Genomic DNA, 25,274 nt, shown 5'->3' with positions numbered 1-25,274 from the left:
GATTCAGAAGAATATGTGGAACCAGGGATATCATTGCTGATATCAGATGGATCCTGGCTGAAAGCAGACAAAATCAGAAAGATGTTTACCTGTGTTTTAGGCATTCAACTGTGTGGATCATTACAAATTATGGACAACATTTCAAAATGGAATGGAAATCCGCAAATACTTAATTGTGCTCATGAGGAACCTGTACACAGATCAAGAGGCAGTTGTTCAAACAGAACAAGGGGATACTGCGTGGTTTAAAGTCAGGAAAGGTGCGTGTCAGGGTTGTATCCTTTTACCATACCTATTCAATCTGAATGCTGAGCAAATAATCCAAGAAGCTAGACTATATGAAGAACGGGGCATCAGGATTGGAGGAAAACTCATTAACAACCTGGGTTATGCAGATGACACAACCTTGCTTGCTGAAAGTGAAGAGGACTTAAAGCACTTACTGATGAAGATCAAAGACCACAGCCATCAATATGGATTATACCTCAACATAAAGAAAACAAAAATCCTCACAACTGGACCAATGAGCAACATCATGATAAATGGAGAAAAGATTGAAGTTGTCAAGGATTTCATTTTACTTGGATCCACAATCAACAGCCATGGAAACAGCAGTCAAGAAATCAAAAGGTGCATTGCATTGGGTAAATCTGCTGCAAAAGACCTCTTTAAATTGCTGAAAAGCAAAGAAGTCACCTGGAAGACTAAGGTGCGCCTGACCCAAGCCATGGTGTTTTCAATCTTCTCCTACCCAGGCAAAAGCTGGACAATGAATAAGGAAAACCAAAGAATTGATGCCTTTGAATCATGTTGTTGGGGAAGAATGTTGAGTGTACCATGAACTGCCAAAAGAACGAACAAATCTGCCTTGGAAGAAGTACAGCCAGAATGCTCCTTAGCAGCAAGGATGGTGAGACTAAGTCTCATGAACTTTGAACCTATTATCGCGGGGATCAGTCCCTGGAGAAGGACATCGTGCTTGGTAAAATAGAGGGCCAACGAAAAAGAGGAAGATCCTCAACAAGATGGATTGACACAGTGGCTACAACAATGGGCTCAAGCACAACAACAGTTGTGAAGCTGGCACAGGACCGGGCGGTGTTTCATTCTGGTGTACACAGGGGTTGCTATGAGTGGGAACCGACTTGACACCACCTAACAGCAGCAGCAACTAGCTCCTCAACACACATGGAGTTGTCAGGAGTCAGAGTGACTTGACAGCAACTCGTTTGTTTTTTTTTTTTAACCATACGATTCCGCAATGCAACTTCCAGATATTTTCCTGAGGGATCAAAAGATGTCCACACAAAGACTTTATAGAAGAATGTTGGTAACACCCTTTTTCATAATAGCCCAAAATTTTGAAACAAATCAAATGGCTGTGAATAGGAGAATGGATAACCAAATCGTGGTGTAGTCATACAATGAAATACTACACAGCAATAAAAAGGAACTAATTACTGAAAAGCAAAGATGTCACTTTGAGGGCTGAGGTGCATCAGACCCAAGTCATGGTATTTTCAATCACCTCATATGCATGCGAAAGCTGGACCAGGAGAGATCAGTCCCTGAAGAAGGGCATCATGCTTGGTAGAGGGTCAGTGAAAAACAGGAAGACCCTCAATGAGATGGACTGACACAGAGGCTGCAACAATGGTCTCAAGTGTAACAATGATAGTGAGGATTGCACAGGACTGGGCAGTGTTTCCTTCTGTTGTGTACAGGGTCATGGCACCTAACAACAACAACAACAACAATTACTGATGCATGCAACCACATACATGAATCTCACAGACATTACATTAAAGACAGACACAAGGCAGAAGAAAGTTAGACACAAGGCAATGCTTATCGTATGATTCCACTTATACGAATTTCAAGAAAAGACAAAACTGTTCCGCGGCGATAGAAATCACAAAATGGTTGCCTCTTAAAAAAAAAGACAGGGGAAATTGTCTGGAACACTAGAAGGGGAACGAAGGAATTTTCTGGAATAATGGAAATGTTCTGTATCTCGTTTGGGTGGTGTTTACATGGTGTATGCAAAGTTAAAACCAACAAATTGAACAACAAGATTGATGGATTTTATTCTATGCAAATTATACCTCATTGTTAAAGATTCCATAAGGCTGAGCTTTCGCTTGTCACCTAGTTTATTTGAACATTCCTCTAGTGTTGGACATTAGTTTTTTTTTCCATTTTTCATAACAATAAGTTATGGTAAGATGAGTATCTTTGTGCTTATATTAGGTTGATTAATATGAAATTACCAATGGTCAACATTTTGACCTATAAAAATGAAAACTTCATGTAGTCCAACCAATGGATTTTTTAATATTTTAGATTATTCCCTTAGGTTAATTTTTTTTTTAATTTTTATTGTGCTTTAAGTGAAAGTTTACAAGTCAGTCCTATAAAAATTTATATATACCTTACTATATACTCCTAGCTGCTCTCCCCCTAGCGAGAGAGCACTCTCTTCTCCACCCTCTATTTTCATGTCCATTCAGCCAGCTTCTGTCCCCCTCTGCCTTTTCATCTCCCCTCCAGACAGGACCTGCCCACATAGTCTCATGTGTCTACTTGATCCAAGAAGCTCAGTCCTCACCAGTCCAGTCCAATCCCTGTCTGAGGAGTTGGCTTTGGGAATGGTTCCTGTCTTGGGCTAACAGAAATTCTGGGGGTCATGACCTCCGGGGCCCGTCTTGTCTCAGTCAGACCGTTAAGTCTGGTCTTTTCACGAGAATTTGAGGTCTGCATCCTACTGCTCTCCTGCTCCCTCAGGGGTTCTCTGTTGTGTTTGTTCCCTGTCAGGGCAGTCATCGGTTGTAGCTGGGCACCATTTACTTCTTCTGGTCTCCGGGTGATGTAGTCTCTGGTTTATGTGGCCCTTTTTTTTTTTTTCTGTCTCTTGGGAAACCCTGGTGGTGTAGTGGTTATGGTACTACAGCTGCTAACCAAGAGGTCGGCATTTCGAATCTGCCAGGCACTCCTTGGAAACTCTATGGGACAGTTCTACTCTGTCCTATAGGGCCGCTATGAGTCAGAACTGACTCAATGGCAGTGGTTTTTATTCTGTCTCTTGGGATCATAATTACCTTGTGTTTTTGATGTTCTTCATTCTCCTTTACTCCAGATAGGTTGAAGCGCATTGATGCATCTTAGTTGGCCACTTGCTAGCATTTAAGATTCTGGACACCACTCTCCAAACTGGGATGCAGAATGGTTTCTTAATAAATTTTATTATGCCAATTGACTTAGATGTCCCCTGAAACCATGATCCGCAAACTCCTGCCCCTGCTACGCTGGCCTTCAAAGTGTTCAGTTTATTCAAGAAACTTCTTTGCTTTTGGTTTAGTCTAGTTGTGCTGACTTCTGTATTATGTGCTGTCTTTCCCTTCACCTAAAATAGTTCTCATCTACTATCTAATTAGTGAAAACCCCTTTCCTTCCCTACCTCCCTCCCAATTCTCATAACCACCAAAGAATATTTTCTTATCTGTTTAAACTATTTCTCCAGTCCTTATAACAGCGGTGTTATACAATATTTGTCCTTTTGCAACAGACTAATTTCACTCAGCATAATGCCTTCCAGATTCCCCCGTATTATGAAATGTTTCATGGATTCATCATTGTTCTTTATCAAGGCATGGTATTCCATTGTGTGAATATACCACAATTTATTTATCCATTCATCTGATGATGGGCACCTTGATTGCTTCCATCTTTTTGCTATTGTAAACAGTGCTGCAATGAACATGAGGGTGCATATATCTGTTCATGTAAAGGCTCTTATTTCTATAGGATATATCCCAAGGAGTGGAATTGCTGGATCATATGGTAGCTCTATTTCTAGTTTTTTAAGGAAGCACCAAATTGATTTCCAAACTGGTTGTACCATTTTACATTCCCACCAGCAGTGTGTAAGTGTTCCAGTCACTCCACAACCTCTCCAACACTTATTATTTTGTGTTTTTTTGATTAATGCCAGCCTTGTTGGAGTGAGATAGAATCTCATTGTAGTTTTGATTTGCATTTCTCCAATGGCTAGTGACCCTAAGCATTTCCTCATGTATCTGTTAACTACCTGAATGTCATCTCTCGTGAAGTGCCTGCTCACATCTTTTGCCCATTTTTTAATTGGGTTATTTGTCTTTTTTGTTGTTGAGTTTTTGCAGTACCATGTAGATTTTAGAGATCAGGATCGGAAATGTCATAGCTAAAAACTCTTCCCAGTCTGTAGGTAGTCTTTTTACTCTTTTGGTGAAGTCTTGGGATGAGCATAGGTGTTTGATTCTTAGGAGCTCCTGGTTATCTACTTTCTCTTCTGGTGTTTGTGCCTTGTTAGTAATGCTTTGTATATTGTTTATACCATGTGTTAGGGCTCCTAGTGTTGTCCCTATTTTTTCTTCCATGATCTTTATTGTTTTAGATTTTATATTTAGGTCTTTGATGCATTTCGAGTTAGTTTTTGTGCATGGTATGAGGTCTGGGTCTTGTTTCATTTTTATGCAAATGGATATCCAGTTATGCCAGCACCATTTGTTAAAGAGACTGTCTTTTCCCCCATTTAAATGACTTTGGGCCTTTGTCAAATATCAGCTGCTCATCTATGGATGGATTTATGACTGGATTCTCAATTCTGTTCCATTAGTCTATGTATCTGTTTTTATACCAGTACCAGGCTGGTGGTGGTATAATAGGCTCTAAAATCAGGTAGAGTGAGGCCTCCCACTTTCTTCTTCTTTTTCAGTAATGCTTTACTTATCTGGGGCTTCTTTCCCTTCCATATGAAGTTGGTGATTTGTTCTCCACCTCATTAAAACATGTTGTTGGAATTTGGATCAGAATTGCATTGTATCTATAGATAACTTTTGGTAGATCAGACATTTTTACAATGTTAAGTCTTCCTATCCATGAGCAAGATATGTTTTTCCACTTATGTAGGTCTCTTTTGGTTTCTTGCAGTAGTGTTTTGTAGTTTTCTTTGTATATGTCTTTGTCATCTCTGGTAAGATTTATTCATAAGTATTTTATCTTCTTGGGGGCTACCGTAAATTGTATTGATTTGGTGACTTAGTCCATTTACGTTCAGTGGAATTATAGTTTAGTGCTGTCATTTTGATGGGTTTTTGTGTGTGTTCTTGACAGTTTCTTTTTCCCACTTAATTTTTTGTGCTTAGTTTACATGTTTTCTTTTCCTCTTATTCATTGTTGTTGATTTTGTTTCTGCTATTTTTTTCTTGTATTTTATTTTGATGAGTAAGATTGTTAGTCTTCTTTGTGGTTACCTTAAAACTTGTCCCATTTTTCTAAGTTTAAACCTAACTTTCATTTTTTTATATTGCCTTCACTTCCTCTACATATGAAAGTTCTATGACTACATTTCTTAGTCTGTCTTTATTATTTTAATGTTGTCTTCTTTTACATAATGATGTCACTATTTCCCTGTTTTGAGTGCTTTTTAATCTTGATTTTTTGTGTGTGTGATTTTCCTGTCTGGGTTGATATTTGATTGCTCTTTCCTGTGTTCTAGTCTTGGGTTGATATCCGATATTACTGGTTTTCTAACTAGAGAACTCCCTTTAGTATTTCATGTACTTTTGCTTTGGTGTTTGCGAATTCCCTAAGCTTCTGTTTATCTGGAAATGTCCTAATTTCGCCTTCATATTTGAGAGACAGTTTTGCTGGATATATGATTCTTGGTTGGCAATTTTTTTCCTTCAATGCTTTACATAAGTCATCACATTGTCTCCTTGCCTGCATGGTTTCTGCCAAGTAGTCCAAGATTACTCTTATTGCCTCTCCTTTGTAGGTGACTTTTTGTTTATCCCTAGCTGCTATTAAAATTCCCTCTTTATCTTTGGTTTTGACAAGTTTGATTGTAATATGTCTTGGTGACTTTCTTTTGAGATCTACCTTATGTGGAGTTCGATGAGGATCTTGGATAGATATCTTCTCATCTTTCACGATATCAGGGATCTTTTCCACCAACAAATCTTCAACAATTCTCTCTGTATTTTCTATTACCACTCCCTCTTCTGGTACTCCAATCACTCATAAGTTATTTCTCCTGATAGATTCCCATGTGATTTTTAGGGTTTCTTCATTTTTTTAATTCTTTTAGGTGATTTTTCTTCAAACATATTGGCGCCAAATATTTTATCTTCTCTCTCACTAATTCTGCCTTCCACTTACTCAATTCTGCTCCTCTGACTTTCTATTGAGTTGTCTAATTCTGTAATTTTATTGTTAACCTTCTGAATTTCTGATTGCTGTTCCTCTATGAATTCTTGTAGCTTATCAAATTTTTCGTTATGGTCTTGAATTACCTTTTTAATTTCTTCAATTGGTTTATCTGTGTGTTCTTTGGCTTGTTCTGCATTTTGCCTGATCTCCTTCCTGATCTGGTTCCTGATGTTTTGAAGAGTTCTGCATAGTAGTCTTTTGTATTCTGCATCTGGTAATTCCAGGAAGGCACCTTCATCCAGAAGATCCCTGATTCTTTGTTTTGAGAGCTTGTTCAAGTGATCATGGTCTGCTTCTTTACGTGATTTATATTGACTGTTGACTCCGAGCCATCTATAAGTTATTGTATTAGTTTATTTTATCTTTGTTTACTGTATCCTAGCTTCTTGCTTTGTTTCATTTTGATATGCCCAGATAGGTTGCTTGAGTGAGCTAGCTTATTTTCGCCTTTGAAGCCCTAATGTCCTGTCACCAGATGTCTAGAGCTGGTATCAGGTATATGAGCCTAGAAGTCCATTCACTTGTATGAATTCAGCTCAGGTGTCCAGGTAGTTGGTCATCAAGTGTGTGGTACAGGGTCTGTCCTACAGTCTTAGAGGGGCAGGGGTGATTGGTGTTGGTACAGGTATCTGGTTGCAGTAGGGGGTCACACTCTGAACAAGGCAGGGGGCTGCAACCATCCCCCAAGTGTCTGTGAGGAAATCGTGTCCCTGTTCCCTAGAGTGCACAGGTGGGCGGGTTCTGCAGATGGACCATGGGCACCCAATGCTTTTGGTTGTTAGGACTGGGAGGTACCAGTTATCTGTGGCCCCCTGTCACAGGTAGCTAGGTGACATGGGTGGAGCCACCAGTCCTTAGGCCCCTGATGTGGGTAGGTGAGGACCCTGTTTAACAGGCACTGCGGTGTCAAACATCAAATACCCACCTCTCCACTGCACAGCTGAAACAGTTGGAGTCTGCCAACAAGGGCCTATTCTCCTGAAATAGGCCCACACAGGTCCATCCAGTGGGGAAAGCTATTCAAAATCCACGGACCACTTATGCCTGGACAGTAGCCTTTTCTGTCCTGAGCTCCCCAGCTTAGTGGAGCTGGCAATTATCTTTTCCCCCAGTTGTGAATTTATTCCTTCTCCAAGGCCGGAAGAACGGCTCTGGTCACTCAGCAGGACCTATCTCAGCCCCAGGGAAATTGAGAGCCACTGAAGTCAGCTTGGAGGCTGGGGGCAGGGTGGAAAAAAAAACCTAAATAATTAACTTTGCAACTTGCTGTCTCTCCCTGAGGAAACCTCATCTGGAACACTACCATCAGCCCCACCGCCATTGCTCCAGAGACTGGTGCCTGAGGGCTCCCGTCAATTCAGCTCCAGTAACCCCTCTCCTCTTCTTACCTGTCTCTCCCTCCCCCTGCCATTCAGCCTGTTTTCTAACTTTGCCTTTGATGTTCAGGGGTCCTAGCCTGTCATAAATGTAATCGTTTCACTAGTTTTTTCGGGGCTTTGTTGTAAGAGGGGTCACCAGAAGCGTCTGGCTATTCCACGGTCTTGGTCCTGCCACGACCCTTAGGTTAAGTTTTAAAAGTTGGGTGACTTGTGCAGAATTTATGAACAGAAGACTGATAGGTAAGATTGATACAAATTGCTAAACTGCTTTCCCTACCAATTGGTAAGTTAGAGGGTCATGGAAAAGAAGAAGGATTCTCCACTAGATGGATTGACACAGTGGCTACAACAATGGGCTCAAGCATAACAACCATTGTGAGCATGGGCCAGGACTGGGCAGTGTTTCCTTCTGTTGTACTTAGGGTCTCTATCAGTCAGAACACATGCGACAGCACCCAAGATCAACAACAACCAATTTTACGAGGAGGCCTGGTGGTACAATGTTTAAGCACTGATCTACTAACTAGAAGGTGGCCAGTTTGAACCCATCAACCTCTCCATGGGAGAAAAGACATGGCAATCTGTTTCCCTAAAGATTATAGCCTAGGAAGCCCCATGGGGGCAGTTCTACTCTGTCTTATAGAGTTGCTATGAGCTGGAATCGACTCAATGGTACACGATAGCCAGTTCTACGAATGTATATACCTACTACCCTTTATGAAAGTGTCCATCTTACACCTTGTTTTTTAATACTTTGTATTTTGATAGTCATTCAATCTCTTCGATTCTTAAGCACTCTCCTCTCTCTTACCAGTACTTTACGGCTCTCTTATATCCCATAACACATTTTTGTTGTGTACATATGCTGTATAAGAAAACTCCTTGGGAAAGAACAATTTTATTTTTCTTTGTATCTCCTAGGCTGGCGCCTTATATATTTCATTCATTCAACAAAAACGTATTCTTGTCCCCACACAAGGGACCAGTACCTATACTAGGTGCAGTAAGCATTCAAAAAGTTCACTGAACACCAGTAGTTTCAAATATCCTTTTATTATACCAGTAGATCTCATTTAACGTTCATGCCTCACGTTTTAAATTCCCAGATTATGACCTTCTCGTTTCTATGGTGCTCTAACCCAGAAACAAAAGCTCTGAAAGTTTAGCCTTTACACACGTATGGACTGTGTAGGCGCCGTTCCTCTGGCGCCGTGAATCACTGTGGGGAATTTAGGAAGGTTAATCCGTAAAAACTGAGGCAGGCTGGAGATGCACAGGCTTTTACAGGACTCTGAAAGACGCCTGAGTAATTAACTTCCTTGCTAGGACATCACTGTAAAGAATACGCAAATCAAGACAGCAGTCATTTCAGTACCGGGCGTCCCCGGATACTCCCCCTGGGCGCCCTCTGGTCACCGAGCGGGGCGGGTTTAGCGCGGCGCAGACTCGCCTCTCCCCGCGGCGCCCCCGCCTGGCGAGCCGCCGACGCTCGCGCCCCGCCCCCGCCCCGCCCCCGCCCCCGGCGCGCGCCCGGAGCCCCGCCCGGCAAGAAGGGCGTGCCGGCGCCTCCGCCCACGCGCGCTCCTGCCGGCGGACTCGGGCGCCGGCCGCGCGTGATCGGTTCCGGGCACGAGCGCCATGCGCGCGCGCCCAGGCGAGTGACTGCCTCTGGGATGGATTGCGGAACCACCGCGGGCGAGAGGCCGCAGCGCCCGGCAAGCCGCCGGCGGCTTCTGCTCTTCCTGCCCGCGGACCGGTGCGGGAGCCCCGGCGGCTGCTGCGCCCCAGCGCGCCGCCTCTCGGCTCTAGCCGGCGGTCTGCGGGCGCTACGGCCCGGCACCCCGGCGCCCTGCGGCGGCGCATCACGTGCCTCGCCGCTGCTCCTCCTCCTGCTCGTGCCTTCCCCACGCCTGGCCACGGCCGCCCCGCGCCGCCCGCTTGGGGACTGGGAGCCCTCGCAGCCCGGGCCGCCCTCGGCCCGGCGGAGCGGCAAGCGGAGGGGCCAGCCGGGCGTTGCCCGTGTCGCCGGCGCCCTGCACCTGTGCCACGCTCCGGCGGCCGCCCTCGCATCCTCGAGAGGTGAGAGTCGGACCTGGGAGAAGAGAAGGGGGTCGCCTCCCGGGCCCGGAGCAGTGGGTGGGAAGGGGCCGTGGCCTCCTGGAGGGGAGGACCTGGTGAGCCGGAGGTCCGGTCAGCCGAGGTTGCTCAGCCTCCGCCCGGGACCTGGGGCCGAAGGTCTTGCCCCGCCCGCCCAGTCTGCAGTGGCTTGGGCTCCGTCGGTCTGAGAAAATCCGCATTGCCGGGAAACCCAGGCACAAGATGTATGACGCAAAATTTTAATGGTCTGTTGAGGGCGGGGAGGTGGTGCGTGCTCACCAGCAGTATTTTTGTCAGTTACCCGGCTTGTTCGCAACTCCGGTGAAGAGGGCGTTAGTTACAAGGATGTGCAGGAGGTTTGCAAGTATAAGGAGTGAAACTTTGGGAAATGAAGGGTGTTTTTGTTCGTTTTACAATTTAATTTCAAATTGTAAGGATTCATCAATTCGTTCTTGAAGCAGTCGCGCATAGTCTATGCGTAGCACTTTCCTAGGCATTTGGGGTGTATCAGTCAGCTTTTTCCTTTTTCTAGGCATTTGAAAAGTATCAATCAGTTCTTTACCTTGTGGAATTTAATTCTCACAGAGGAGTGAGCATGTGGTATTCAGTGATTAAGAGCTATGGCCGCTAACCAAGAGGTGGGCAGTTGGAATTCACCAGCTGCTCCTTGGAAACCTTATGGGGGAATCCTACTCCGACCTATATGGTCCCTGTGAGTCGGAATCCACTCATGGCAAGGGTTTTTTTTTTAATTGTGTTTTAAGTGAAAGTTTACAAATCGAGTCAGTTTCTCATACAAGAATTTATATACAGCTTGCGGTGTACTCCTAATTGCTCTTCCCCTAATGAGACAGCACACTCCTTCCCTCCCCTCTCTCTTTTCTTGTCCATTTCACCCACTTTTGACCCTCTCATCTGCCCTCCAGACAGTAGATGCCAGCATAGTCTTAAGTTTCTACTTGATCCAAGAAGGTCATTCTGCACCAGTATCTTTTTCTATCCGTCCAATCCCTGTCTGAAGAGTTGGCTTTGGGAATGGTTCCTGTCCTGGGCCAACAGAAGGTCTGGGAGCCATGACCACCGGGTCCTTCTAGTCTCAGTCAGACCATTAAGTCTGGTCTTTTTACGAGAATTTGGAGTCTGCATCCCACTGCTGTCCTGCTCCCTCGGGGGTTCTCTGTTGTGTTCCCTGTCAGGGCAGTCATCAGTTGTAGCCGGGCACCATCTAGTTTTTCTAGTCTCAGGCTGATACAGTTTCTGGTTCAGGCAACGGATTTTTGGTTTATACACATACTCTAAAAACCCACTGCTGTCTAGCGTATTTGGACTCATAGCGACACCATAGTGTTTGCAAGGCTGTAAATCTCTGCATCTTTCTCTTGCGGGGCTGTTGGTGGTTTCAAACCACCAAATTTTCAGCTAGCAGTTTATGGCTTTAATCGCTGCACCACCAGGGCTCCATATGCACATACTATATGTGTGTATATGTGTGCGTGCATATGTAATTTTTATGTATAGTTAATATAGTAAGAGCTTTTAGGAAACATAGAGGGGTAAGGGATGGGAGGAGTCCCTGAGTGGTGAACATGTTAATGCTAGGCTGCTAACCTAGAGATTGGAGTCTCTAGTCTACCCAGAGGCACCTTGCAAGAAAGGCCTGGTGGTTTACTTCCAGAAAGTTAGCCATTGGAAATCTTATGAAGCAGTTTGTACTCTGACACAGGTGAGTCACTGTGAGTCAGAATCACACTGGCAACTTTTTTGTTTGTTTGTTTGAGGGTTGGGAAAGTAGAGTGGATCTCCAGTTGTGAATTTAAATAAGGTGATCGGTATAGGTCTCATTGAGAAGGTGACATTTGATTAAAGACTTCAAGTGAGGAAGATGATGCTTTGTAGTCTGACTCATAGCGACCCTATAGGGCAGAGTGGAAATGCCCCATAGGGTTTCCAAGGCTTTAATCTTTAGGGAAGCAGACTGCTATATCTTTCTCCCATGGAGCAGCTGGTGGGTTGGAACCTCTAACTTTTTGGTTAGCAGCCGAGCACTTAACCACCGTACCACGAGGGCTCCTTGTTAGGACAGTATAAACAGACAGTTTACTGGTTAAAAAACTTGGTGGTGGTAGCTAAGCACCATTTTGTTGTGCTGGACTCAGTCTGGTGGAGGCTATGGTGCTAGTCGTGGTCCATTAGTCCTTTGGACTAATCTTTCTTCTGTGTCTTTGGTTTTCTTCATTCTCCTTTGCTCCTAATGGGGTGAGACCAGTGGAGCATCTTAGATGGCTGCCACAAGGTTTTAAGACCCCAGATGTTGAGTAAGCTTTATTAATTGACAAACTTGAGAAAAATTGTACTCTGAGTAAAAAAAGTAGCCTGTACATATTCATCAATAGCCACCAGTAACCACACATTTTTCATGAACCAAAATGCTCAATAAATGTTGGCAGCCTCTAAAATTTAAGAATACCATTGGCTAGGGGAGAAACTGATAGGGCACAAGGTGAACAAAGCCTTATACACAGAAGATGGGGAATGACAAAGAGAGCTGTAGCACGTCCTGCTTTAGCTATGAGTTGGAGGTGGGTTTCGTCTTTATTTCTGTACTTAGCGTTTTGTTGCTCCTTTTTAACAAACTGGTAACTTCTGATTTGTTTTCCTCTCATAGTGCAAAATTATGAGCTCATCGGTTTGGTAACATTATGTCAGCAAAGGGGTAATGTTGTATTTCCCTTACAGTCTCATTTGTCACAGAATCATCTTATAAAAACAGGAACACTTTTCCTAGTGGTTGAATGCATGCAGGGAAATGCAGTTAAGGAAGCACATAGACCAGGAGTGATGACCATTTTTACCATAAGCAAGTAAGCATTTTTTGGTCCTTTTGTTTTTTTAGCTTGGTGGTTTGTTTGGTAGCCAGGGTTCGCTAAGGCTATTTATAGCCTAGATGGGGCTCTTTTGTAAGTATGTGTGTGTATTTGATATGCCAAAAGTTCCCAAGAAGGAGAATTAACCCATTGCTGTTGAGTGGATTCGACTCACGGAGACCCCATAGGACAGAGTAAAACTGCCCCATAGCTGGTGGATTCGAACCGCTGGCCTTTTGGTTAGCAGCCAAGCTTTTAACTACTGTGCCACCAAACCAAAACCAAAAAAACCAAACCCAGTGCCGTCAAGTTGACTCCGACTTATAGCGACCCTATAGGACAGAGTAGAACTGCCCCATAGAGTTTCCAAGGAGTGCCTGGAGGCTTCGAACTGCCGACCCTTTGCTTAGCAGCTGTAGCACTTAACCACTATGCCACTGTGCCACCAGGGCTCCAAAAAAGGAGAATTACATACTGCATTATATCACAGCTTAGTTCACTTGCTTCCTGGTTACTGGTGGGAATTCACAGTTCTTGGGCCATGTATTGTCACAACCAAGGAGGAAACGTGAGTCAGAGGTGTTCTGAATGTCAGCGCATTCTTCAGGCCTTGCCCTTTGAGGGAAGGCAAGATGGCGTTCACCTCTGTCAGCAGGGGCTGGGGTGCCAAGTGCGAAGCGGCAGCCCTTTCCTCGACTTTTCAGAAGGCGGCAGTTCTTTGAAATAAGCTTGCTTTTTCTGGCCCTTTCCTCGACTTTTCAGAAGGCGGCAGTTCTTTGAAATAAGCTTGCTTTTTCTGGTTCCACTCATTTTTGGAAAAGAATCTGCAGTATCCAAATCAGCATTACCTCTTGCTGAAAAGGAAGTTTTCAGTGGTGTGTCTTGCTTTGTCTATGTGTTTGTTTGGGGGAGGGGAGTTTTGTTTTTATTCTATATCCTGTGAATGGTTACGTTGTTATGAAAAGAGGAACTGGTGGCTAGAATAATTCCTTGACTTTTCACAGGTGATATTTAGATTTGGATGGTTATTTTGTTATGAGAAAGAAGGAATTTGGAACTAGAATAATCCCATCACCTTTTTTTTTTTTTTAACTTTTATTGTGCTTTAAGTGAAAGTTTACAAACCAAGTCAGCCTCTCCTACAAAAACTTACCTACACCTTGCTGTATACTCCTAGTTGCTCTCCCTCTAATGAGACTGCCATCACTTTTCACAAGACTTTTCTAGACTGGAATGTTTTCAAGCTCCCTTCCCCCTGGGGACAGTCCAGCTGAGTTCTAAAGTGGGTGAGCTGGCCTGTAAAGTGGTTCTGTGTCAGGTGGATGCTCAGGGCCACTTCTTTTTGAGGTCAGTTTTAGGCCCAGGACTGGCAGTAAATGACAAAAACCCACCATTGCCATCAAGTGGATTCGAACTCATAGTGACTCCATAGGGTTTCCCGAAGGCTGTAAATCTCTAAGGAAGCAGACTGCCACATCTTTCTGCCAGGGAACCTCTGACCTTTCGGTTAGCAGACAGATGACAAAAAAGAGGAACCAGATTTGAGTGAGCTCATTTAAGTGAACCAGAACGACCTGAGTTGATCTCAGATTTTCTTTCTAGACAGTCTCAGGATCCAGATCTTAGGTGTCATGTAGTTTAGTTAAAAGAAAAAAACAAAAGCGTCCCTTGCCTGCAGTATGTCAGGTTCTCTACTAGTTGCTGTATACACCAGTTGCCATCAAGTCAGTTCTGACTCATGGTGGCCCCATGTGTGTCAGGGTAGAACTGTGCTCTACAGGGCTTTCAATGGCTGTTTTTTCAGAAGTAAATCGCCAGGGCTTTATTCTGAGGTGCCTCTGGGTAGACTTGAACCCCCAACTTTTTGGTTTGCACCACCCAGGGACTCCAGCACATAAAGAAATAGCATGATAAACACTGTGGTAGAGCTACCTGGGCTGGGCTCAGAGAACACAGATACGAGAGCCCTCCAGGCTGCTCACTGACCTGGGAGGAAGTAGCAGAGAGACCAAGAGTGTAGCATCAGGCCATGCCTGGAACAAACCGGTACTTAGTAAATTGTCAGATGAAAAGGGGTCAAAGGGGATGCTTGAAATTCACCGGTTGGGAAAAGGGATCAAGCCAAACCTTAGGGTGGGGTACCAAGATGTGAAAGTGCTGGCGACAGAACAGCTTAGGTGGCTAGAGAGCTGAAAGGGTAAGAGGCCAAAAGAGGAAGGGCTCTGTGCGCCTTGCTAAAGATCTTTGAATCTGGTGGTTACATGCCATGGGGTCGTTTCAGATTCATGACGACCCCATGTGTGCAGAGTAGAACTGCTCCATGGGGTTTTTAAGGCCCTGATCTTTCAAAAGCAGATTGCTGGGCCTTTCTTCTGAGGTGCCTCTGGGTGGGTTCGAACTGCCGATCTTCCTGCTAGTAGCCAAGCGCTTAACTGTTTGTACCACCCAGGAACTCCCTCTTTGAATCTGAGGCCCCATTTTTACCACTAAACATACATACACACTAATTGCATTTTACATTTTGCCAGTTTGAAAACAGAGCTTGATACAAGTCTGGGTTTTTTGTTTTTTATCTCTTGCACTTATCTCAACGCCACCTATAACCGCAACCACCATTCTCTTTCTGAGTTACCAAAGAGGCTGGGAACCCCTACTGGAGGCTACAGAGAAGCATCAGGTTGGTAGAGCCTAGTGTAGGTCACGCATTTAGAGTGTTTGAGGTGAAGGATTTGAGAGTGATAGTTGATTAGCTGATGTATCTTTCTGGTCATTCAGTAGACCTGCCGAGGACACCTTTGAGTTAGTAGATGGCTCTTCTCTCTCCTGCCACCCTTCTCCAACACCTGGCCTCGAACTGGTGCCACTTTATGGCGGAATTCCATAAATAAGGACAAATATATAGGAGGATTTTGATCCAGCTAAGTTTATCACATTTAAATAAAGGCTCTTAATTTTAGATTGACCATCCTTTTTTTTTTTTTTGGTGTTAAAAGTGTCTTTTTCAGTGTAATGTTACCATCATAGTAAGTAGCTATTAACATTCAGATGTATTTTCTGAAAAAGTTTTTAATTTGCAACAATTGTTCCAGTTTCTTTCTTTCTTTTTTTTAAAAAAAAAAACACTATTTTACTGCTTCAGGAAATTCAGAAGCCAGGAAACCATTGGTGTATACTATGCTGCCTTCCACAAATGAGCATTTGGAAACAAGAAGTTTACAAAACAGATCTGGTCTATGGTTTTTTTTTATGGTTAAATGCACAAAAATTAGAGAAAAGATAATATAAAGATTGGTAAAACACATTTCTCTGAAGATAGGCTTTTACAAACACATCAGAAGAAAACTATAGACTAATATCTCTTATGAATAATGATGCAAGAATCCTCATCAATATACTGGCAAACCAAATCCAACGCCGTGACCAAGTAGATTTATCCCAAGGACAGCAGGCTTGTTTAATTTCTGAAAATCAATTCATGTAATATACCATATTAATAGAATAAAGGACAAAAACTACATCATTGCCTCAGTAACCAGAGAAAGCATTTGACAAAATTCAACACCCTTTCATAATTAAAAAAAAAAAAAAAAGACTCAGCTAGGAATAGAATGGAACTTTCTCAATCTGAGAAAGAATACACCTAACATCATACTTGCCTGCTTGGTGCAAACAGTTAAGATGCTGAGCTGCTAACCGAAAGGTTGGAGGTTTGAGTACACCAAGAGGTGCCTTGGAAGAAAAGTCTGGTGATCTACTTCTGAAAACTCAGCCATTGAAAACTCTGTGGAGCACAGCTCCACTCTGACACACGTGGGGCCAACATGAGTTGGAACTGACTCCGTGCAATTAGTGTGGTAATATCATACCTAATGTTGAAACACTGAATACTTTTTCTCCTTAAGATGAGAAACAAGAAAAGGGTGTCTTCTCTTGCCACCCTATTCAACATTGTATTGGAGGTTCTAGCCAAGGCAGTTAGGGCAAAAAAATGAGATAAAAGGCATCCAGATTGGAAAGGATGAAGTAAAACTATCACTATTTGCACGTGACATGACTGTGTTGTCATGGATTGAATTGTGTCCCTCAAAAACATGTGTCAGCCTTGTTAGGCCATGATTCCCAGTATTCTGTGGTTGTCCTTCACTTTGTGATTGTAATTTTATGTTAAAGAGGATTAGGGTGGGATTGTAACACCCTTACCCAGGTCACATCCCTGATCCAATGTAAAGGGAGCTTCCCTGGGGTGTGACCTCATACCACCAAGAAAGCAGTGGCAGGATCAGAGGTGTCCTTTGGACCCAGGGCCCTTGCACAGAGAGGCTGCTAGTCTGGGGGGAGATTGATGAGAAGGCCGACAGAGAGAGAAAGCCTTCCCCTGGAGCTGACACCCTGAATTCGGACTTTTAGTCTGCTTTATTGTGAGGAAATAAACTTCTCTTTGTTAAAGCCATCCACTTATGGTATTTCTGTTACAGCAGCACTAGATAACTAAAAAAATAAAAATTTTAAGACACGTGTATATAGGAAATCCTAAGGAATCCATTTAAAAACTTTTAAAGCTAATACATGAGTTCAGCAACGTTGCAGGATACAAGATCAACATACAAAAAACCAGTTGTTCCTATATACTAGCAGTGGACAATCTGCAAATGAAGTTAAGAAAACAACTCCGTTTACAATAGCGGCAAAAAGAAGAAAATGCTTAGGAGTAAATTTAACAAAAGAAGCATAGAACTTATACTCTGAAAACTACTAAATGTTATTGAACTCAGAGACCTAAATAAGCAGGAAGTCATCACACGTTCATTGGTTAAAAGACTTAATATTGTTAAGATAGTGATTACTCCCCAAGTTGATCTACAGATTTACACAAGCCCTATCAAAATCCCAGCTGGCTTATTTGCAGAAATTGACAAACTGGCCCTAAAATTTATATGGAAATGCAGGGGATTCCGAGTAGCCAAAATAATCTTGAAAAAGAACAAAGTTGGAAGACTCATACTTCCTAATGTTAAATCCTAATATTAAAACTTACTGCAAAGCTACAGCAATCAAGATAGTATGGAACTGGCATAAGGGCAGACATATAGAGAGTCCAGAGATGAACCTTCATATTTACAGTCAGTTGATTTTCAACAAGGGTGATAAGACAGTTCAGTGGGGAAGGAATAGTCTTTGCAACAAATGGTGCTGGGGATAGCTGGAAAGCTACATGCGAAAGAGTGAAGTTGGACCCCTTACCTCACACCACATACAAAAGTTAAAGGAACCAAAGGTTTAAATGTGAGAGCTAAAACTGTAAAACTCTTAGAAGAACACGTAGGTACAAGTCTTTGTGTGCTTAGATTAGCTAATTTCTTAAATATGACACCAAAAGCACAAGAGAAAACAAAAGAGAAAAAATAGATAAATTGGACTCCATCAAAATGAAAGACTTGTATACTTCAAAGGACACCACCAAGAAAGTGAGGAGATGACCCACAGAATCGGAGAAAAGATTTACAATCATGTATCTCATAAGAGAACTCTTACAACTTGATCATAAAAAGACAACCCAATTAAAAAACGAACAGAAGATCCAAAGAGACATTCCTCTAAAGAAAATATACAAACGGCCGATAAGCACATGAGAAGATGCTCAACATCATGAGCCGTCAGGGAACTGCAAATCAAAACCACAATGAGAGACTATACCCTCTAAGATGAGTAGAATCAAAAAGTCAGATAACAGTTTTAATAAGAAAGGCTTAGTAACGAGTGTTGGTGAGGACGTGGAGAAGTTGGAACCTCATACATTGGTGGTGGGATTGTAAAATTGTGCCACTGCTGTGAAAAACAGTCTGGTACTTCTTCATAAAAATGTTCTAAATTGACTGGTGATGGTTGTACAATTGTAAATGTACTAAAAGCCATTGAATTGTGCACTTGAAAAGGGCAAATTGTACAGGAGGTAAATTCTATTTCAATGAAACTATTATAAAAAAACAGATTGTTGGGATATGCCATATTATTTCCTGTTGCTGTTGTTGCCCATTAAGAGTGTTTTGACTTTATTGTCCTTTCTGTCCTAGAGCTCAGCCTGTCTGCTGGGTCCCTGCAGCTGGAGCGCAAAAGGAGAGACTTCACGTCTTCTGGGACTAGGAAGTTATTCTTTGACACCCATGCCTTAGTGTGCTTACTCGAGGAAAATGGTAATCTTCTATTACTGCTTGGTTCCTCAGTGCCACAGAAAAACACTGTAAATTTTAACTTCTCTTATGGTTTTATCTAATTTCTCATATTTCTCTTTGACTTTCCAGTCTACAGGTAATCTTTTGTTCCATCTCCAAAAAAAAATTAAGTCCTCATTTTTTTTTTTTTTTGTTTAAGGACTTTCTTACTTTATCAGTACAGTTGAGACTTTTCTCACATGTGTTCTTGTGCAAGTGACGTGCACTTTATAACATCACTACGGAAGCACAGTATTGTAGATAAACATTTAGACACAGATCAGCAAAACTCAGGAATGGCTCCTATGGCATCTGGGTCTGAAGCGGAAAAGTGGTAGTTTTATTATTATACATCTTATGCACCCTTAAAATTTTAATGAAATTGAAATGTTGCTGAGCAGCATCTATTGATAATTTCAACTTTGTTTTTTCTTTTGTTTGCTTTGATCTTTGAGCTAACATTTTCCCTTATTGCTGTTGAGTTGATTAACGTGCAAAATTGCTTTGGCATATATGACGTTCATTGAAAGTGCACTTAGTATCTAGATACCATTCCCATACTTAGCCTTATCTAAACAAATACACCAGTAATAATTCTCTGTATGGAGCCCTAGTGGCACAGTGGTTAAGAGTTCAGCTGTTAACCAAAAGGTCGGCAGTTGGAATCTACCAGCCGGCTCCCTGGAAATCCTATGAGTCATTTGTACTCTGTCCTGTAGGGTCACTGTGAGTAGGTATGGACTCAGTGGCAACGGGTTTCTTTTTGTTTGTTTTTCGTGCTGTGACACATATGTTCTCTAAATTGGAATTTTAAATTAACATAGGTTATGTTAACTTGGTACTAGAAATAAATACAAAAACCAAACTCTTTGTGGTCAAGTCGATTCTGACTCATGGCAGCCCCATGTGCTACAGAGTAGAACTGCTCCATAGTGTTTGCTTGGCTAAAATCCTTACAGAAGGAGACCACCAGGCCCTTCTTCCTTGTGCCTCTGGATGAGTTCAGACTGCCAACCTTTAGGTTAGTAGTCGAGCACACGTCATTTGCACCACCCAGGTGCCTTTTGAGATAGCTACATCTGTATTCTTACTTTATTGTGTGCCCATTTATCCAGCTGTGCATATTCATATCTGGAAAGCTTCCCTCTGTAGGTGTGTTTTACATGCCCCAAGACAAGATGATGGAATGAAGTATTCTGTGTTTACCCATGGGAGTTAGAAGCTCTGGGTTCAAGCCCTACTCTGCGAAGTTCTAGCTGCATAGCTGCACCCTTCTTGGTTTCCATTTCCTCATCTGTAGGATGGTCATAATAGGAACTCCTAAGATCCCTTTGAGATTAAATAAATGTTCTTTGGAAAAACTGTCAAATGCTGTATAATAATTTTTACAACTTGTCAAACTTGATACAGTTGGCCTTTTTCACCAAAACTTCTTTCAAGTAAAAATTTAAAAAGGAAAAAAGTGGAAAAGGGGTTATCTAAAATTACCTTGATAAGCAGAAGTCTTCCTGCTTCTCTTCATTTTAAGTCTTGACCAGTGGAAATTTGCGTATTTTGAAGCCAGTGATTGGAGAACCCCCCCTGAAGTATGTGGGGTGAAAGTACTTCCAGCTACCCAGCCTGGCCTGGTGGGTGAATGAGGGAATGTCTGAGATGACTGGGTTGGGCTAAACTAGGAAGGACTCTCCAAGCATATTCCATCCTGTACACTTTTTTCCTTCAGAGCTGTGCCTCCTGATTAACGTAACTTCTGTGTGTCTGGGATCCAGCTAACCCTTCTTCAGCCAGATCATTCTTTCATTCTCTCATTCTAGCAAAAAGTGCATCTGTCTCTGGCAACTCCACAGGTGTTCAGGTTTAACTTCTGCTTTCTCTTACCCTTTACACCTGCGCGGGGCGTTATTTATTATAAGGCTTTGGAAAATCTCTTTGATAATCAGCATAAGCTCCCTTTCTTTATCTATTTTTCATTTCCTCATGCTTGCTGCATCTAATGGCTAACCATGAACTATTAATGAAGTTTTAAAAATTACAAAAGACTTGTTCATTTTAGAAAAATTAGGAAGATAAAAAAGCAAAAAGAAAACAAAACACCTACAGTCTCAGTACTCCAGAGGTGAACAATGTTAACATTTTGGTAGGTCCCCTTTTGGATGTTTTTTCTAGATGTGTGTGACACACATGTTGAGAAATAAAATATTTTTAATACAGTGATTAGAGTAGGTTTTTTTTTTTCTCCTTCAAATCTACGTGTGTGTGTTTTACTTACAGCCCCATGCTTAGTTTCGTCCAAATTGTATTGATTACAATCTCATCCACACAAATGTACCATTAATTAATTGTGAGAATCGATAGATTCTTCTGAAGTTCTTACAGATGGAAGTATTTAATGGAAAGAATTGCTTTCCAAGGACTTGGTTTAAGCATTTTATTAATATTTCCAGTGTGAAGCATAAGTTACTGTCTGAAATTATTAAAAACTGTAATACCGGTGAGTTGAATCTTCATATAATTCAGTTCAACCTCATTTATCGCATATGAAAGAATATGTTTTTCCAGTCCGGGCCCCCCAAACAAGTGACTAAAGAGAACTATGGAGGAAAATGAAAGAACAGATTTTGTTTTTTAACATTAGATAAGTTAACTAACAGCTCAATTAGTATGTAACAGTTATTCTATATATAATTGAACTTTCCTACTTAAGTAAATGGTTTTTAAGTTATATATACAGTCTTTAATAAAAGAAATCATGTCCATTGTGGAAATTTTAGACAATACAGAGAAATATAAGGAAGAAAATAAAAATTACCTAGAATCTTTGTTGAATTACAAAAATAACACTTGTGTGTATAGTTTGTTTTTTTTTTTTAACTTACAAGCCCAGTGTTACAAAATGCCAGTCAAGAATCAAACATATTTTATTAGGATCACAGTTTTATTACTTAAGGTTATACTTTTTTTTTTTTTTTTTTACTTTAGATGAAGGTTTACAGGACAAGTAATCTTCTCATTAAAGTTAGTACACATATTGTTTTGTGACACTGGTTACTAACCCCATGACATGTCAACACTCTCCCTTCTCAACCCTGAGTTCCCTATTACCAGCTTTCCTGTCCCCTCCCGCCCTCCAATCCCTGTCCCTGGGCTGGAGCACTGGTTTAGTCTCGTTTTGTTTTACGAGCCTATCCAATCCTCATCCAAAGGGCGGGCCTCAGGAGTGACTTTTACTGAGCCAAAAGGGTATCCAAGGGCCGTACTCTCAGGGTTTGTATGCGTAGTTTTAAGTCTTGATTTTTGTATTCGGCTCTGCAAGTGTTGCCTATGTCACTAGACATTCTTTGAAAATACGGTTTTTAACAGCCAGGGAGGATGTTAGAGAACACAGTCAGGCCAGCCACCGCATTTTACATGAGGAGCAGGTTCAGATGTTTCGGACTTGCCCAGAGTGACAGACACATCACAACCTGAGACCCTTCCCCCCGCACTCTACTTCCACCTGCTTCTGCGTTCAGAGACTCACCTGAATGTGTAAGTTTGCCGACAACTAGATTTATTCTGAGCCTGGTTGTTTTGTTTGTGTGTTTGCTTAGGGTTTACTACTCAACAAGCAGAAATCATTGTGTCTGCACTGGTCAAGATCACGGAGGCCAGCTTGGATATCGTCTACAGAGACATGGTCAACAAAATGCAGCAGGTTAGTTTTGTCGGGCGATGTTGCAGATTCGAGACCTGAAGGTGGAATATTATGTATACTCTAGTTTCTTAGATAACGTTTTAACCATAGTTGATAGACAGGTGATTACAGTGGCATAAAAACACTTATTCAAAGCTATCTAGTCAACTGTTGTAGAATCATTGTCAAACGTACTTAGTAAGTGGAGATACAGCAAGAATTATATATTAGGCTCTTGAGCTACTAGCTTCAAACTGCCAGCCTTTTAATTGTGACTCATTTGAAGATGATACTGGACGTGTGTTTTGATTTTTTTCCTTTCTCCTTTTGGATTAGAGAATGACTTACTGAACCTCTTTTCTCTCGCTCACATTCTTCTCGTTTCTTATGAGGATGAGAAGGTAGAGAAGGTAGGAGGTGGACTTCTAGGCTAGACTAGTTCACGTATTTTGAGTTTTCTTCTCCTAGGAGATCACCCTTCAGCAAGTAATGTCTCAGATTGCCAGTGTGAAAAAGGATATGATTATTTTGGAGAAGAGTGAATTTTCAGCCCTCAGAGCAGAGAATGAGGTAAAACTATAGAGCCATGTACGCTTACAAAATGCTTTACACTAAGACGTTGAGATACAGTGGGCACAAAGGGCTCAGATAAGTGTACATCTCAATGAATTTTCACAAAGTGCATACTACTAATCAGGTCAAGAAAGAGAACATGACCAACACCAGGAAGTCCTATCCAGTCACCCCTACCACAGGGAAAACCGCCATCCTGGCATATATCACCGTTGGATAGTTTTGCCTGTTCTAGAACGTCATCTGTTGGAATCCTAGAGTGTGTCTTCTTTTGTTCAGCATTACATTGCAATAGATCGTTCTTTTTCATTGTCCTTAGTATTCTGTTGTAAAATATGCCACAATTTGTTTCTCTCTTCTGCTCTTGATGTGTGTTTGAATTGTTTTCAAGTTTTGGTTATTAATGACTAAGTGTAAATATTTCCTTAGTTTCTTAAAGTGTGGTTTATGAGATCAGCAATTAAGTGTTCTCTGTGCATCCTCTGTTTGTTTTCAGTTCTTTATAAAGTCCTTTCAGGGAGGGCCACTTACTACCTGTTGATCTTAGCCTCATAGGGAACCTTTTAGCAAAAAAGGTGAAGTTTGAAACTCAAAGTTGTCCTTGAAATCAGCTATTTGAGGGCAGAATTTGTGAAGACGAAAGTAGAAGGAGGTACGGAAAAAAGCAGATGCGTTAAAGGCAAATGTGTGTGTTAAAAACAAGGAGCTTAAAAATAGCTTAGCCAAATGCTAGCTGCCCCAATGGTGTGGAGAACTCAGGCAAGCTCGGTTCGGCTTCTCTCTGGCTCCCAGTTAACCTGCTGTCTGACCTGGGATACAATACATATTTATAAACCTATTTTGCTGCTTCTACAGAACAGCTTCTCTCTGCTGGATCCCAGGAAACAACCTTCAGGACCCTTCCATCTAGAATCCCCTTATGTTTGCTTGTCTACCTCGAACAGTAACCCCAGGCTGTTTAATTGGAATTTATATCTAGTGTTGCTTGGATGAACAGAAATCTTCAACTCTTGTTCTTGCTTACCTTCTGGACTTTGGCACTAATCTACCACTACCTGCTCTTGACCTGGCCAGACCTGACCCAGATCCTGGCCTCCCTCCCTCCTGGCCACTCCTGTCCTCCCAGGAGCCAAAACTAGGTGCTAACAACTTATCTTTATCCTCAAGTTGTTATATTAATTACAGTGAGATTTTCAAGCCAGTTCAAATAAAAGCTTGAGTTTATTTTCATTTCTGTAGAAATTGAAAATGATGTTTCAAAATTCTTTGTGAGATAGTTTTTTTCCCCCAAGTTAAAAAAAACCCAAGTAGCATACACAGTTGTGTTATTAATTTTAACCCCCCAAAAACAAATCCATTACTATCAATTCTGACTGACAGTAACCCTGTAAGACAGAGTAGAACTGTCCCACAGAGTTTCCAAGGCTGTAATCTTTATGGAAGTAGACTGCCATATCTTTCTCCTGCAGAGCAACTGGTAGATTTGAACTCCCGACCTTTAAGCTGCGTGCCTAAGTAACCTTCCAGATGAATTAAATCTGTGGTTTCAAGGTACATACGTACATTGCAGTGCCATCTTGGTGTGACAAATTACCACTTTCTGCTACTGAAATTATTCAGTTAATACTCTGAATATAGTCAAGATCCTGCTGAAGGAGGAAAGACCTTGTACATGAGTACATAGTCTAATACTTGTCGATTACCAGGTCTTATGTGTTTTTCTAATTTTTAACAATATATTGTCATCCTTGACTCGTTTCTTTTTAATGTGTTTTTAGAAAATAAAGCTTGAACTACTTCAGTTAAAACAACAAGTAACGGTAAGGTCCTCTTCCTTGTTGGCTTGTTTATTTCTATTATATAAGCTTATTAATAAGTGTAGTATCAGAAGTACTTTACATGTTCCTAAAAAACTTAATTGTATTGCTAAATGTTTGTGTAATATGTCTCTAAAGTCCACATTGGAAGATTTAGCCAAGAAACCAGTCAATGGATAAATTATTGAATTGATGTCTGTAATCAAATTCATTAAGAAAATTGTGTTCTAGGAGGAATTCAGTCATTTTTCAGTCAGAATTGTACTAAGTTGCCATGTGGAGCCCTTAGGTTACCATACATGAGACTCCGTCTTTAAAGAATTACGTGTAGCTTGAAATGCTTTTCTCATGCCCACTGTTGGATGTTTCCAAGTGGAAAGGCCATTGATGTTAACGAGGAAAAGGCTTTTGAA

General features: G+C 41.8%; 1 protein-coding gene across 8 annotated transcripts in view; it reads left to right on the top strand.

Moving 5' to 3' along the window:
• The first annotated feature begins 9,300 nt into the window (after positions 1-9,300).
• Positions 9,301-25,274, top strand: part of MCUR1 (mitochondrial calcium uniporter regulator 1) — a 35,335-nt gene continuing 19,361 nt past the window's right edge. For 7 of the 8 annotated variants that reach the window (XR_010321243.1, XR_010321245.1, XR_010321247.1 and 4 more), the window contains exons 1-5: positions 9,301-9,707; positions 18,661-18,780; positions 22,389-22,492; positions 22,940-23,041; positions 24,823-24,864. Coding sequence is in view for 4 of the 8 variants with exons in the window: in XM_064280881.1 (XP_064136951.1) it covers positions 9,302-9,707; positions 18,661-18,780; positions 22,389-22,492; positions 22,940-23,041; positions 24,823-24,864 (774 nt within the window). In the remaining 4 variants the exon portion in view is untranslated. The remainder of the gene's footprint in view (positions 9,708-18,660; positions 18,781-22,388; positions 22,493-22,939; positions 23,042-24,822; positions 24,865-25,274) is intronic. The other variant, XM_064280903.1, reaches the window with a different exon arrangement.

The sequence above is a fragment of the Loxodonta africana genome, chromosome 1, assembly GCF_030014295.1.
Source record: "Loxodonta africana isolate mLoxAfr1 chromosome 1, mLoxAfr1.hap2, whole genome shotgun sequence".
Taxonomy (NCBI): Eukaryota; Metazoa; Chordata; class Mammalia; order Proboscidea; family Elephantidae; genus Loxodonta; species Loxodonta africana.
The sequence above is the reverse complement of the archived record's forward strand: the minus strand, read 5'-3'. Positions and strand labels throughout refer to the sequence as shown.